Source organism: Aedes aegypti, chromosome 1 (assembly GCF_002204515.2).
Source record: "Aedes aegypti strain LVP_AGWG chromosome 1, AaegL5.0 Primary Assembly, whole genome shotgun sequence".
Lineage (NCBI taxonomy): Eukaryota > Metazoa > Arthropoda > Insecta > Diptera > Culicidae > Aedes > Aedes aegypti.
Window position 1 is genome coordinate 58,350,938 of NC_035107.1, and position 16,373 is coordinate 58,367,310.

Sequence of the window (16,373 nt, forward strand, 5' to 3'; positions counted from 1 at the left end):
TACGGCAATTTGAGGATGTTTCCGAAGACGCTGCTGCAGTGCCGTCGGGAGGCAATAACAGCATAATGCTAATCTTGTAATTCCCTTACCCAGACATCAGTTTCATATAGCCTATTTCCCAGATAAGAAAACGAAGAATTTGAAAGGAGGAGCATCACCTGCTATTCTAAGGGTATATAGCATCCCTTCTTCGATGAATTCGGTTTCATTCTGTTTTCGCTTTCGAGCTGGTAAGAGCTCCTCCAAACCTGCTCAGCTCCTCGCTACCAGAGGCAAGCTGATTGTACGAGATGGCAGAAGAAAATCGACCAAAGCCGCTTGTTAACACGCACATCGTCATCCGCACCGCAAATCTCATCGGGCGAGGAGGATTGCAACCAGTGCGCCGTCAAAGTGTGTCCGTGTTACGCAAATTCAACAATTCAATCGGCCCTTTTCAGAGCCATCAAATGTGTTTTAAAGAGTTGATTGTGTAATATTCCCTAATTTGTTTGAGATGGCTGAAGAAAATCGACCAAAGCCGCTTGTTGAAGCGCACATCGTCATCGTCATCGTCATTTGTGTAATATTCCCTAATGTGTTTATCACATACTTGCTATAATTTCATAATTCATCTCATAGCAGCATACAACAATTGATTTATTACGAATAATTGACAATACGGCAATTTGAGGATGTTTCCGAGGACGCTGCTGCTGTGCCGTTGGGATGCAATATATTTTCTATTGTTAAGGAATGATTCAAATATTACGTAACGCAAAATTTTATTTTAAACATATATATTTTCTAAATTCACAAACCATTACATTCTGGATTATAACTAAAGGAAGGTTGCAATTATGACATTTGACTATAATACAAATGCAGCAAATTAAATGGCGTAGTTAACGTCATGCGGTCGTGTCTTGTACACAACCCCTACTGATTTTTTTTGTTATCGCTCCCCAAAACACTGTGAGAAGCGTGGGAGGAGGGAGTGGAAAGTGAAGGGGGAAGTAAGGTGCCATATTAGAGGCCATTTTGGTACCCAAGGGGATATGTCCTTAATAGTAAGCCATGAATTATTTTCAAATAAATAATGTTCATTAGTTGCCCGAACCTCACCTGAGTAAGACGTACTTTATCAGGTTATTGGCCCAGAACAGTTTCCATAGAAACGGCGTTGTTTGGCGGAGGAATTTTTTTTTCAGTCTTGAAAATTTTGAAGACTTTCGTGAAGAATGATGTCCAATCAAGCCGCTGATGGTGCCGTAGGTGCTCAAGATCAAGTCATTGGAGATGGAAGACGTCCCGGTGCACAAGCTGGCGGAACGAGATTACCCGGAGGTATGGTTTCGTTGCAAGCGAGAGAAGTGCTTCGTGGATCGGAATATTACAATTCCTGGGCGTTTTGCACCAAGATGGTCCTCATCAAGGAGCGGACCTGGTGTGCCGTGAAAGAGCGTAATGAAGGAGATCCGGAAGTAAGTCAGGAATTGTCAGAACAAGCTCTGGCAACCATCTGCCTGAATATCGATCGGAGCATTTACGGGCTGGTGCAGAATGCGAAAACTGCTAAAGAAGCGTGGGACAACTTGCGGAACACGTTCGAGGACAGCGGTTCTACTCGCAGGATTGCTCTTCTTCGTAAGTTGACGAGTATTCGACTGGTAGATGCCGAGAGGGACGATGATGTCTTTTGCCAGTCCCCATAGGAGTACGTGAACGAAATTATGCTCACGTGTAACCAGCTGGCGGAAGTCGGCTTCAAGGTGGACGACACTTGGATTTGCCGAAGAAGTACGATCTAATGATTTTGGGTCTGGAGTCATCCGGAGTGGCACTGACAGCGGACATGGTCAAGGCTAAGATCATACAGGAGGTGAAGGTCACGGACGGTTCAAAAGCGTCCGAAAACAATAATGCGTTTTTCAGCAAACAAAACGCATCGAAGAAGCAAGTCGAGAAGTCTGGCGTGAAGTGCTTCCGTTGTAGGAAGCTGGGACACTTTGCGTCGGAATGCTAGAAGGAAGCGAGCGAGAAGAAGAAAGAGAAGCGTGATACTCAAAAAGGGCATGCGGCATTCTTTGCTGCACGTGCAGTGCAGTCATCTGAGCGGAACGACAGCGATTGGTTTTTTTTTATTCTGGTGCAACCGCACACTTGTGCCGGAACAAAAATATACTGGAAAATCCGTTGAATGTGTCGACGAGGATCAACGTGGCCAACAATGCAGAGGTGGCCGTTGTGGCGAAATGATCGGTGAAGCTGGAGGCAGATTGCGGTGAAGCGACAGTGGACCTCACGATGAGCTATGTTTTTTGCGTCCCTGATTTGGCGATTAATCTACTTTCCGTAAGCAAGGTATGCCAAAAGGGATTTAAGGTGGTGTTTGCGAAGGAGGAGTGCAAAGTTGTCAACCCCGACAACAAGGTAGTTGCGATTGACCTTGAAGTGAATGGCCTCTACAAGCTATCCGAAGTGAAGAAGCCCATTGCGAATTTGGTTCAGGACGACAAGTACGAGATGTGGCATCGGCGTATGGGGCATCTGTCCGCCGGTGGAATGAAGCGATTGAAGGAGATGGTAACCGGACTGGAATATGATGTGGAAACCTCGGAGAGATGCATACCGTGCATTCAAGGCAAGCATTGTCGTCAACCGTTCAAGGCGAAGGGGCACCGAGAAGACCGAGTATTGGAACTGATCCACTCGGACTTGTGCGGCCCTATGGAAACCAAGTCGATTGGAGGCAGCCGTTTCTTTCTGACCTTCATCGACGACGATCTAATCTAATCTAATCTAAGCGCTTGCACAGCCAATATTGAAAAGCATCCTGGAAATACCTAAATATATTCAGGTATTTTCTTGTCAGTATTAATATTTGCACAATATCAGCGATATGATACAAACATTAAAATGGCCAGGCCCACTGTGCAGACTTTGGGGTAAAAGAAAATTGAAAAAAATATGACTATTAGGTTATTCACGCATGAATAAACTAATGGACAACTTTTTTTCAATTCAAGGAAGGAAGAAACGGGGACAACCGTACCAACCGTTTCAATTCAGGGTAATAGATAAAATCGTTGGGAGTGGTGTTGCTAGAAAAGTTAATGCACACTCCATTGCTGTTCTCCTGGGATGGGACATAGGCATTTCTTCCTCATGTCCTGGCTCTAGAGCCTAGGTTTAAGCGCCTTTGCTCGCTCTCTGAAACGAGATGAAAAGTTATTTTGCCCCTTTTCTCCTATACAAGAACTGAAACAGTTTCCCATAAATTGAAACACATTTGTGCAGAATAATAAACAATATATAACAAATACAAACATAAATTAGAAACAAACATATTCTTTTTCTATGATATATCATGAGCATGAGCATGAGCATGATTGACCGCCAACAGATGCTACTCCGTCATTGCAGGAACAGCTGTACTTACACAGGGAACCAACAGATACTACTCGGGATCAGTGGCATCATCAATGTGTAAGTACTGGTGCTACCATTATTATAGCAAACAATAACGGCGCCGGCCGCGTCCGAATGCATGTCAATTTGGGGATGGGAGGGTAATGTTGACGTATTACTTGCTTTATGGAAGCCGAGGAGTCCTCTGCACTTCCACAAGTAGACACTGGAAGTTTGGATATGGGAAAGGTTTGGGTAAAGGATTTGTTTTGGTAAACGATAAATATATAATTTGAAATGAATGCGCCTAACCGAATTCACGATATTACTCGATAAAAGCATTGAACGCCGATCAAGTGTTCATCGCTCGACCCACAGGAGCAAGCAACCAGGTCGAAGGATCAAACACTACTCAAATAAAGTGTCCATTGAATGTTTTGCAAAGTAAAAATTCTAAATATAAAGGGATGGAAATACTAATCAATATAATAATGATCAGAACAATCTCACCATAAGCCTTTTTCTTACTACGCTTCTGAAGCTTCATCTAGCTTCTCTCAGGATTAGCAAGGGCATCTCCATAGAAACGCTCGCTCTGCGGAGTGTAATGAAATTTCTTCGTTGCTCCTGATTTTACCAAAGCCTTTCATATCTGCATTTATTTCACGTTTCCTTCACTAGCCACTAGTCTGAGGCGCACGCGGTTGCGCTTCAAATCTCTTTTCTATGATTTTTGTCACATTTCAAACTTCTCCACTTTATTGTTCAATTGAAATTCACATATTGCATGGACTTGCAAAAACATGTTAGTTATGCCAAGTACGACGCTTACGAAGGAATTTTTCTCCGCGACCAACACAACAGAGGAACTTAACACTTTTCCAATCGATCACTAGAATAAATATTTTACTAAAACACGACACTTTAATATGACTATCGCCAAATAGAGTTCTTTAATACTACAATCCAATGGTAATACAACTGAAATTATTGGCTGTCAGCTGTCGAAATTCACTAAATCGCTGACAGGCAGCAGGAGAAAAAAACACCGGACAGAAAAAAAATGACGTCCACATTCGCGCGCGGCCTACTCAGATCGAATCTATGACGAAATAGGGAACCACTATGTCCATAACTGGTACACGTACATGTGGTACATGTGCATTTTTTCATTTCAAGGTTCTTCAAATTTCAAAGCATTCGAACATTGAGTTTAGAGGTAGATTCTTCAAATGTCTACGGGGATTGAAATTTTTCGAATTACGGAGCAAATCCTTCTAATTGAGTAATAGATTACTCGACTTTGGAAATTACATTTCAAATAAGACAATAGAAATACATTTTGAAAATTTCTCGAATTTGAGAAATTATTCTGAATTTGATGAATTTTGGAATGAGTTAGGTATTAAAATAGAAAAATAATGTATCTATTTTTCTGGCAAATATTTGACGACAACCCTTCGAAACTCCTTAATAACTCTTGGAATGCTTTTATTTCAAGAATTTTTTTTTTCTGTTTCTGTTCGGGATGAACCACTGCGACCAGTTTTCTTTGATCTTTTGTGGTATACCCGTGTCCTTTGTTTAGTGCATGTCGTTCTACTCCATTACTATTGAGAAATAATGAAGTAGTCGTTTTTTATACAAATATCATTCTTCACAATTTTGCATAGAGCCCCTTTAGAAAAAGATACCGCTATTTATACTTTTTCTAGGAAACAGTTTGTCATCATTAAACTCTCAAAAGCGCGCCCCTTAATCAGGCTCGGCCACTATGCTGGTTGAATGATACTGGTGTTGACCATGCATCGATACTCTAGCGTATCAAATTATTGCTTCTACTTGTAAGCTTCAAAGTCGTTTTTTGAATCTGTGAACAGGTTTCATCACATGAGACACTTAGATTCCTTGAAACAAGAAGCTTATTTTAGAAGTTAGGAGGTCTGCTACTCCACTGATTCGGAATCGTTTCCCTCCTAGATATCGAAAGATAAACTCTTGAACTCGGAAAGAACTTGTCTCATGAGTTGAAACCAACATCAGATGCTGATTGAGCCATTTTTCCACTTTGATTTCCTCAGCATCTAGGACAAATAGGTGGGTCTTAGCACTTGTTACTCTCTTATACTCTTCCGACCGTAACTTATAAGTATTCACAAGAACAGATACAACAAGAGTACAATATGGTAGATCTTACATTATGGTAGAACGTCAATTAAATTGAATTTTGAAACTCTTTAAATTATTTTTTTTAAATTCGATCCCTGAGGAAGAATCCTTTAGAATATCTAGAATATGTACGAGAGATTCCTCCATAATTTGCTGGAGAGTATCCTTCGGAATCGCTGGAAGAGATTCTCTTGGAGAAGTTACTCCCGAATCTCTAGTAGAGATTCCTCCTAAACATTTGAGAGGGATTTCTACCGCACATATCTGAAAGATTCCATCCAAATCTCTGGAAGAGAAGTGTTCTAAATCTCTGGGAAAATTTCATCTGAATCTCTACGAGTCATGGCATCTAGAATATCTAGTAGAGATTTTTCCACTTTCAAAATCTCTGAGAGATAATCCCTCCGAACCTCTAGGAAAGATTCCTACCAGAATCCCTGAAAGAGATTTAGAGGAGAATTTTGAAATAATTCTTTCGAATTTTCAAAAATATTTTTATGCAACCATAATAGCATGCTAAATGTATTTTAAGTAAAAGGAACTGAAAGGGTTTTTGACATGTTTAATGGATTTTCTAAGGGGCTGTTAATTAATTACGTAAAAAAAATTTCGACCACCCTGCTCCCTATTGTAAGATTTTTGTGTATGAAAAATTTCATTTCATTTTCATTTTGCAGCGTTTGGTGGGGCAATGAGAGCGCAAGTCAGTCCAAAGCCGGGGGAAGGGATAGGTAATGGCCGTCCCAACAAACATTTTTGCTGAATAAGGGTTGAACAAATCACACTCAAGCTAACTTCAGTTGAATAAACTATTATTCAGCTACTAATGTTACTTGGGGTAATAGTCTATGCGGACCACTTGAACACCATCGGAAAGGATAAGAAGGGTTGGGGTAGGGTATAGGGAATGGAGAAGACTTGACACAGTAATGCGATTAATGCTGCAAAATGTAAATGTGCTGAAAGCAATTAAATTTGAGTTTTGTAGTTAGATTTGACTTATTAAAATTCCAAATAGATCGGCCATTGTACAAGTAAGAAAGAATATGCTGATCGCTTTCTAGAAATTTTATAAACAATAAAATAATAACAATATGTGGGCTGCTGATGGCACAATGCGACGCTTTAGGAGATTTTGATACTGATTGAACATTACTATACAGAGCGCAATTCAATCGATGGTGATAACTTTACAAACTTTATCTGTTTTTGCACTGATTGACGATGCTGATTCAAATAAAAATATTTTAAAAATATTTGATATTATTAGTTCATTTGTTTGTGTGATCTAAGTGTTAATAATGGAAAAATTTTTTACATACCCTTAATAATAATACTTCCCTGATCAGAAATATTATATTTTGAGCGCCCTTTTCGAAGCTATTCTATCCAGGTATCCATGTACTGCTTTCAATCCTGAAATTATTCTTATTGTGCATGCTCATGCGTTATATTAGTGATGCTCATAATCATGCAACAGATAAGAAGGAGAGAAAAAGAGAATATAGAAACAGTGATTAGTAATGAGTTAATTATGTAGTTTTGTTAAAATTATAAACAATTAAACAGTAGTAATGAATAGCTTCTAAAATGACTTTGCAGCATAGCTGAGCCTTTCGGATCGTAAGACCGATGTATAAAAATAATTTGTTTCGAAATTGTCCGCGTGGTCTTCTAGTGCCCCTATTAGATAAGAATCAATCATAGACGTACATACCGAATGCTCGCCATGACCCTATGACCAACATTTGTATATGTATAGCCTTAGCTGATGTGGCTTTTCTAATAGGTAGTTCTTTCACTCATTGATTGTCTTCAAAACCTTGTCAAGTATAGAAAATTGATTTTATTTCATTTATTACTATATTGAAGCTACATTGTACTTATCAAGTATTAGGTATTATTTTATGTTTTTATCACTATTGTTATTATCAAGGCCAAAATTCCCAGTGAGTGAAGAATTTTATAGTACTAGAACACCATAGAAGATTGCTAAACATTACCTAATCATCGAACGGCTTTTTGTTCTATTATTTTAGGTAGATGCTATTGATCTCCCTTTGCTCCTATCCGCAACCCGGTGCACGCGCCCTGTTGGTTTTCGAAAACCTCGTAGAAGATTACAAACCGTCAATGGTATTCCCAATTACTACCCCACATTGCACATTCAAGGGTCTAATTGTGCTCCTAACCCACCCTCAGTTCGTAATCTTCTCGCCAGTTTGAAATTATTTTTTCCCGAAGTGAAAGTAATTTTGATGAGTGATAGCCTAGTGCAGCCCAACTGCATAGTACAGTAGTTTAACCAGAATTTTTAGGTCAGAAGATAAAATCTAAATTTTGTAATAAAAAGGTTGCCATTGCTTTGAAATTCACCCAACATCTAATCAAAACTACTAACAACAGCGATCAATTATCAAAATTCATCGCTCCCTGGAAAATATAATCCCAAGCCTAGGGTCTGACCTTCATCGACGACGATAGTCGAAAAACCGTCGTTTATTTTCTGAAGTCTAAAACGGAAGTGCCCGAGGCGTTGCAAGAATATAAGGCTTTTGCGGAGAACCAAACTGGAGAACGGATCAAGCGAATACGGACAGACAATGGCAAAGAGTATGTCAACCGAAATTTCCGAAATTTTTTGCGAAAGGAAGGAATCCAGCACGAGACGTCTGCTCCCTACAACCCGGAACAAAATGGTATGGCAGAGAGGATGAATCGGACGTTGGTCGAGAGAGCGAGGAGTATGCTGTCCGATGCGGATCTCGATAACAGTTTTTGGGCAGAAGCAGTCGCAGTTGCATCGCATGTAGTCAATCGTTCGCCGACAAAGGGACTATCGGTAACCCCGGAGGAAAAGTTTTCTGGCAAACGGCCGGATGTGTCGCATCTTCGCATATTCGGAACCAATGTGATGGTGAATGTATCGAAGGAGAAGCGGAGGAAATGGGAATAGAAGTCTGAAGCGTGTATTTTCGTTGGCTACAGCGAAGGCTCCAAGGCGTACAGGGTGTACAACAAGGTGAGCAAGAAAGTGTTTGTCAGCAGGGATGTGATATTCCTTGATGAATGCCAATCGAAGCGCAGCAACCCGATAGATGAGCCAGAAGACAACGTGGAAGGGAGTGAGTTGATTATCCAGAGGGAACGACGATGCATCCGATGGCGCTGCAAATGAGGAGAATCGGTTGGACGAATCGATCTACAGTGATGCAGATTCGATTATCGATGGGGAGCAACAACCTTCCGTGCTCCCTCCACAATCAGAAGACCCACAATTGTTGGTAAGACGCAGTGCGAGGGAGCACGTTACCCCAGGCAAGTATCGTGATTATATCATGAGCTGTAATATTTTTGCTGATAGCGTTTCCCAACCCGAGCAGATAAATTATGTTGACACGGGGATCGAACCACAGACATTTCGTCAGGCAATTACCGGGCATGACCGCGACTGATGGAAGGAAGCGATGGTGGCGGAATTCGAGGCCCTGGCGGTGAAAGAAACCTGGAATCTGGTCGACCTGCCGAGCGGGAGGAAACCCTTACAATGCAAGTGGGTCTACAAGGTGAAGACGAATCTGGATGGAACTGTGGAGCGATACAAAGCCCGTTTGTTGATAAAGGGCTTTTCCCAGGTGAAAGGCGTCGACTACAACGAAACGTTTTCACCTGTAGTTCGTTATGCTACCATCCGGTACCTAATGTCGATGGCTACCTGAACCTCCAAATCCATCAGCTTGATGCGGTGACGGCGTTTTTGCAAGGAGATCTAGGTGATGAAGCCATGGTACAGCCGGAATGATTCGTCGATCCAAATTCATCCAGGAAAGTTTGTCGGCTGCGTAAAGCACTCTATGGCCTCAAGTAAGCCAGTAGGGTGTGGAACCAAAAATTGGACGCTGAGTTGAAACGGATAGGACTGAAGCGATCATCCTTCGATACGTGCGTGTACTTCAAATTTGAAGGTGGTATGATTTTGATTGTAGCTGTATACGTGGATGACATGTTGGTGTTTTCCAACTACCAGCGTTGAGTGAATAGGCTAAAGAAGGACCTGATGGCCAAATTTCAAATGAACGACATCGGTTTAGCCATCAAAATTCTTGGAATGCGAGTGACCAGAGACGATAGCCGAGTGATGCTCGATCAAGAGAGCTACATCAACGATTTGCTGCAGCGATTCAATGTTGCCAATTGCAATGTCGTGGCGAATCCTGATCCAAACCAGAAGCTAACGAAGGAGATGTGTGCAAACACCGATGAGGAACGAACGCTGATGGAGAGCGTGTCATACCGAGAGCTGATGGGAAGTCTGCAATACTTGGCGCAGTCGACTAGACCGGACATTAGTTTCGCGGTCAACATGGTAAGCCAGTTCTGCCAGAATCGAGGAAAGGCACATTGGACAGCAGCGAAACGAATACTGCGGTATTTGAAAGGTACGAAGTCGAGGAAACTAACGTATTCCAAGGAGTCGGCAGAAGCATTTGTCGGCTACAGTGACGCGGACTCGGGAAACGATCCCGATACTCGTCGTTCGATCACTGGCTATGTTTTCAAGCAAGCAGGTGGTGCGATTTCGTGGAGTTGTCGGAAGCAAGCCACAGTTGCTTTGTCCACAATGGAGGCGGAGTATATGGCTGTTTCAGCGGCGACCCAAGAAGCCCTGTGGTGGCGTGGACTACGTGAAGAGCTCCAAGGGATATCCGAAGCTGTTCAAATCCGTTGCGATAATCTCAGCGCTGTGCATTTGGCGAAAAAGGAGGTCGGATATTCACCCCGCAGCAAGCATATTGATATCCGACACCATTTCGTGCGAGAGAAATTGGCGCAGAACATCATCGGACTTGAGCACATTGGAGCAGGTGAGCAAATCGCGGATGCTCTTACCAAGGCGATTCCAGTAGCGAAGCTTGAAGGATTGATGAAGACCCTTGGAATTCTGTAATTCAAGATTAAGGGGGAATGTTGGAAACTAAGTAATCATTGAATTATAGATCGTATTAATAGTAAGCCATGAATTATTTTCAAATAAATAATGTTCATTAGTTGCCCGAACCTCGCCTGAGTAAGACGTACTTTATCAAGCTCTAATAAAGAATATTTAAGAATATAATAGAAATACGGAGGCGCATCATCAGTGGAAGTCAGGCCTACTATGGCCTCCACAAGAAGCTGCGGTCAAAAAAGATTCACGCCCGCACCAAATGTATCATGTACAAAACGCTCATTAGGCCGGTAGTCCTCTACGGACATGAAACGTGGACGATACTCGAGGAGGACATGCAAGTACTTGGAGTCTTCGAACGTCGGGTGCTTAGGACGATCTTCAGCGGTGTGCAGGATAACGGTGTGTGGCGGCGAAGGATGAACCACGAGGTCGCCCAACTCTACGGCGAACCCAGTATCCAGAAGGTGGCCAAAGCTGGAAGGATACGATGGGCAGGGCATGTTGCAAGAATGCCGGACAGCAACCCTGCAAAGATGGCCCCATTAAACATTTGACAGTTCAACAGCCGACTAAATTGGTTGAAAAATCGGTCGATTGTTGCACCGACGCTTATGGAAGTTTAACACAGCGATCAACTGACTATTCGCCAGATTAAATCGGGTGGCCGACGAAATCTGGTGTTTAGTAGGTCAACTTGCTTGGATTTTACTTAAAATACCGATTTATCCACCTATTTAGTAGGATTACGTCAGCCCACCCTATTAAATCGGGTGATATTTGGTTGATCCCTATGTTAATCTTCCATAAGCGTCGATGCAACAATCGATCGATTTTTCAACAAATTTAGTCGGCTGTTGAACTGTCAAATGTTTAATGGGGGGTGTTCGCTTCGGATCCGGTTGGTACAAGAAGGCGTGGAGCGCAGCGAGCTAGATGGGCGGATCAAGTGCGCATTGATTTGGCGAGCGTGGGGCAGGACCGAAGATGGAGAGATGCGGCCACGAACCGAGCATTGTGCCGTGAAATTGTTGATTCAGTGTTATCTGTTTAGATGTTAAATAAATAAATTAAATGAATGAACGTTTCCACTGCCATCATACGAGGATCGATGCATGCCTAGCGACATTAAATTTAAATGAGCGTCGCGGAATAGCCATGATTTCATTTTTAAATGATATTGTAGCGCATCGTATTGATTCCACCAAATTTTTATCATGTTTAAATTTCTACACGCTCGCTTGACAATTGCGAAATCGGAATTTGTTTGCGTCAAAATTCGGCGCAATTGTTCGAATGATGAACACCGCTAGCGCATGACGGCTCACCATAGTAGCACGTCCGAAAGAACTTGAAACTATTGAGAACCAGAGCTACATGTCCAAAGCCCTGATAAAGGTGGATGGTTGTGATGGCTATAACCGTGGTCATCATGTAAAGAACAAACGGGCAATGCTGTATCGTGTCAGCACCGAGGAGGCAGCCCCTCTAGCATGATGTAGGTCGCGCAACCCCGATTAGGTGGCCTATCGAAGACTCTTCACCAACCAAGAAAGGCAAAAGTAGATGTAGGTAGGAATCGAATGATGTCTCTTTATGATCAGCATTGCACAGAAATTGATCTGACCATGTCGCGAACAAAGCTAAGACAATATTTTAACTTCTTAAGATATAATACAACACAGAATTAAGCAAACATGTAGTCTACTATTGATTGACGAAATAAATAAAAGAATTCGTCCAGGAATAAGACCCGAACTTGTTTATGAAAGAATGAGAAAGGAAGACCTCCAGGGATTCCTAAAGAAAAATTTTCCAAGAAATTCCTCATTTTTTTTCGGGAATTGCTGCATAGATTTGTTCAGAAATTCCCCAATGAATAACCCAAAAAAATCCATTGATTTTTGCAAGGAATTCTGAAGAAATTCCCACAACGATTCCACTAGAGATTTAAAGTTATTCATTCAGGTTAACATTCTTGTTAACTAGATACATCCAGAGAACGCTTTATGAATTTATACAGGAATTCCTGATAAAACGTTCTTCAAGTAATCTCTCATAGAATCTTCTAGGGTTTTCTTTCGAGATCATTCTTACAGGGATTCCTGCTTAAAGGCCCAAACACAATGATAGCGGAACGGCAACGGAAAGCGGAACTCTAGTAATTCTTCAAAAGGGATTTTTCAGGAACCAAAACCTCAGAACCAGATTTTTTTATGGAATTCTCTAGGAGTTAAAAGTTATACAGGAAGACCTCCAAGATTCTACAAGGGAATCAAGGGATTCCCAGTACATATTCGTACGTCAAAATTCAGAATCGCACATGCCAAATTAAACGTAATCAATATGATCACCACTTGTATATAAATCCCCTCTACGATTCCTTAATGACAATCTGTGTTGAGAACAAAACATATCGTAAATTATGTAATCCAGAATCGTTTCAAGTTGTATAAACTGGCAGATATTATATATTGTCGCACCGCCATCAAACCGAATCGCGCCAGCGAGACTCGCGACGCACCTCAACTCGCCGCTTTTTGAAATCAGTTTTTAAGTGTGGCGCTGCATTCTTACGATGTTTATGAACGCAGCGCACTATTCAAATATTATTCGCAAAGCTTGAAGATTGAGAAAAAAATAGTTAAAAATAAATGTTTGTCCTTATTTTTGCGGGATCCATAAATAATATCAATCCAGCACAGCATCAAATGGAATCGCAATAACATGGCACCCAATCTTGATATCTGCTGATGATGGGTCTCAAAGAATAACAAAGCGAGTGTCGTTGTAGAGAAGCTAGTATAATAAGCAAATAGCAAATAATCACTCCTTTTACGAATCAACTGAGATTCGTTTGAAATTTATACAGTGGATCATCCAGATAAACTTTCAGAAACACATCTAGGGACTTTTTCAAGAACACCTTGAGGATTTCTCTAGGGATTCTTTAGCAAGTAATCCAGGACTTTCTGATGGGAATTCTTCCAAAGATTTCTGAATGGATGCATAAAAAAATCCTTCAATCATTCCTACTGATTTTTTCAAGATTGTTCCAAAGATTCCTTCAGGAATTTCTACAGAGAAAAATCATCCAAGAGTTCTTACAGAAATGATACCAATTATTCTTTCAAGGAACGAGGATATTAAAAAACCCGATGATTGATCATCGATAAACTGAAAAAAAATAAAAACCAAACACGACAAAAATACCTAAAGAAAAACAAAAAGTTTTTGCAAAGATTCTGCCGTTAGAGAGGTTTATGTTTGGGAAAAAGTCCTAATACTTCTACTTCTTACATATAGGATAGATCCACTACGGATCGTATGTTTTCGAAAGTTTATACTATATTTTAATGATTATCTATTAATAAAATGGTTAGTCTCTTGAAAAACTTCTCAATGCTTTAACTATTCTTTACGCGAACTTTCCTCTTCAGCGAATAGTTGTAACAAGCATCGACTGTAGAAGGTATTCGTAAAATTTCTCTTGCCGTTTTTTTGCATTCATCACCGAAAAAACACATCTAAGCATGAGCAAGTACCGCACCGTGCTGCATCGATGATCGCGACGACGATCAACCCCCGGCCCTAAGATTTGGTCAATTAGTCCGATCAAATTCATCGGTCACACCATGCGAAAAGGGTGATCGCGGCATACCCGGTGGTGTTCGATCAAGTGGAACCACGTCAACAACGGTCAAACGCACAGCGGCTTAATTCACCGTTAAGCCATCGTTGTTTCGCTACCGGTAGGGTCACTCCATAGCAGCTTCGTAACTTGTGGAATTTCCTGATCGCTAAGAAGTTCATACTGTCGACGAACCCGTGTCGAATCGCCAATGGGGTCCCGTCTTCAGGCGCACAATGACAGGGCATATGATCGACGTCGTCATTTCACAGTACCCGAATATAGGGGTCAAGAGAAGGCGATCGCGATCGATCGATCGATCAGCGTTCCGTTTCTGGATCAGTGACCACCACGGCACTCCACGGTGTCCTATAAATACAACTAGTTCCGGAAGGGTTTGGTCAGTTGTAAGTGAAGTGCGGTGCTTGGACGACATGATCGTAAAGTGCGTTTCGGTAGTGCTGGTCCTGATCGGATCGGTTCAGAGTGGACTGACGTATCCCTACGCGGACGGATATCCTTATGGGACGGCGATAGTGACGGAATCGAAACTGTTGAAGGGGGCTTCCACTAGAGGAACCACCGAAGCTGGAAAAGATTTGCGGAACTTCAGTCGCGATCACGTGTTCGACGAAGGCGGCAAGATCAATTCGGCGAATGATGCTATACGGTATCATGCGTTGGATAATGCAGTGAACGGACACAGGATAGCCGATGCTTCCAAGGGTGGTTCGCTGGATAAGGTGAACCACTTGGCCGGGGAGAATTTCGAGGCGGATAAGTCGCACAACCGGAAGCAGGTGAAATCGGGATTCACAAATTCTTATCACAAGGATGAATCGGGTAGCAAGAGTTCTTTCTACGAAGATTCGGATGACCATGGTGGCAAGCAGGTGTTTGATAACCGGAAGAACTTGAGGAACAACTTCAACGATCACCTGTACAATAAAGAGTTGAGAAATGATCAACTTCGAGATCGGTACGACGATCGTTTTGGAGGACATGATCTTCGCGGGGTGCGTGATTTTCATCACCAGGCGGCTGCCGATCGAGGTTATTCTTTGAGATTTCATCCCAAATCCCCAATTGATAACTTCTTCTCCTGTTAGGCAATCTCCACGACTACCGAGACGGATTTCGGAACGATCGTGATCATCACGTGAACGACTACGCCCAGGAGTTCTACCCGGTGCTGCCTCCGTTGGTTCCGGTGCGCAACTACGACGAGCTGTTTCAAAGGCGTACCTTCCACGAGCCAAGGCCGATGTTCAAAACGGGCCCTTCGTCGCCGATAACGGTGTACGAGGATCCACGCGAGTACATGTACGATTATCCGGCGCATTCGGTTGGGGATCGGTTCCTGCGGCGACGGTACGATGACGATTTGGCCGAGCGTACGCGGATCATTTTCAGACCAAGTCCGCTGATGAACTATCCGCAGCGGTACTAGAGTATTGTGTTTGTAACTTTATTTATATCTGTATGTTAAACATACGCTGATACAGTGTTAATTCAGATATCTTATACAGTGAGACTATAATAATCTTTTTAAATGTTTAGAGGCGTGAATAATGCAGCTTGGATTTTGTTCAAAGGCATCTCAACATAATCACTAAACATCGATTCTTTGAACAGAATAACAATTTTGTTTCAACAAATGACCTAGGTCATCATTTTGGGGATTCTGATAAACTGGGTTAAAATAAAAACCACTAGTTTATAGCTAAATACTAACAATTTTAGTTTCTTTTGTTCAAAAAATCTTACGAAAACCCCTATTGCATTTTCATACTCCTAGTCAGTTTTTGACTGATTTCAACGTACCGTGCCGGCACCATATTCTGAACGCTTAAGAAAATCTGACGATAATGGCTTAATTAAAATCGGAGGTTTTCTTTTTAGTCGTCGGTATTGACTACCTTCGCATGTGCTAAATATATATTTTAACTTATGGCTCGATATTGGTTGCATAATCCTAAGGGATCAGTCAGACGATTTGTTTTTGAAACCCGTGTCCATGTTCCTTATTCTGAACAGTCAACAAGGAAGTGTCTCTAATAATGGACAAAAGTGTTCCTAATTATAGACAGCAATAAATCCATGTGTATCAAACAAAAGCAATGATATTTATCAACAGCAATTCAAAGAGGCAATCTATTGGTAATTCTGTAAACTGAATCCATTTTCTTCTTGGAATGTTATTTGGAAAATCACTGATATTCTTGAGGGGCTTGT

The 16,373-nt window shown here is 41.7% G+C and overlaps 1 protein-coding gene across 1 annotated transcript; it reads left to right on the top strand.

Moving 5' to 3' along the window:
* The first annotated feature begins 14,309 nt into the window (after positions 1 to 14,309).
* On the top strand, positions 14,310 to 15,866 carry LOC5573408. Its single transcript, XM_001654532.2, has 2 exons — positions 14,310 to 15,191; positions 15,248 to 15,866. The coding sequence occupies exons 1-2, from the start codon at positions 14,375 to 14,377 to the stop codon at positions 15,586 to 15,588; spliced, it is 1,158 nt and encodes a 385-aa protein (XP_001654582.2). The 5' UTR covers positions 14,310 to 14,374; the 3' UTR covers positions 15,589 to 15,866.
* Positions 15,867 to 16,373: the final 507 nt, after the last annotated feature.

Bases quoted from the DNA above. Each gene is read 5' to 3' on its own strand.
- LOC5573408 (XM_001654532.2), top strand. From the start codon at position 14,375: ATGACAGGGCATATGATCGACGTCGTCATTTCACAGTACCCGAATATA. The intron at 15,192-15,247 runs GTTATTCTTTGA...TTCTCCTGTTAG, and splicing joins CCAGGCGGCTGCCGATCGAG to GCAATCTCCACGACTACCGA.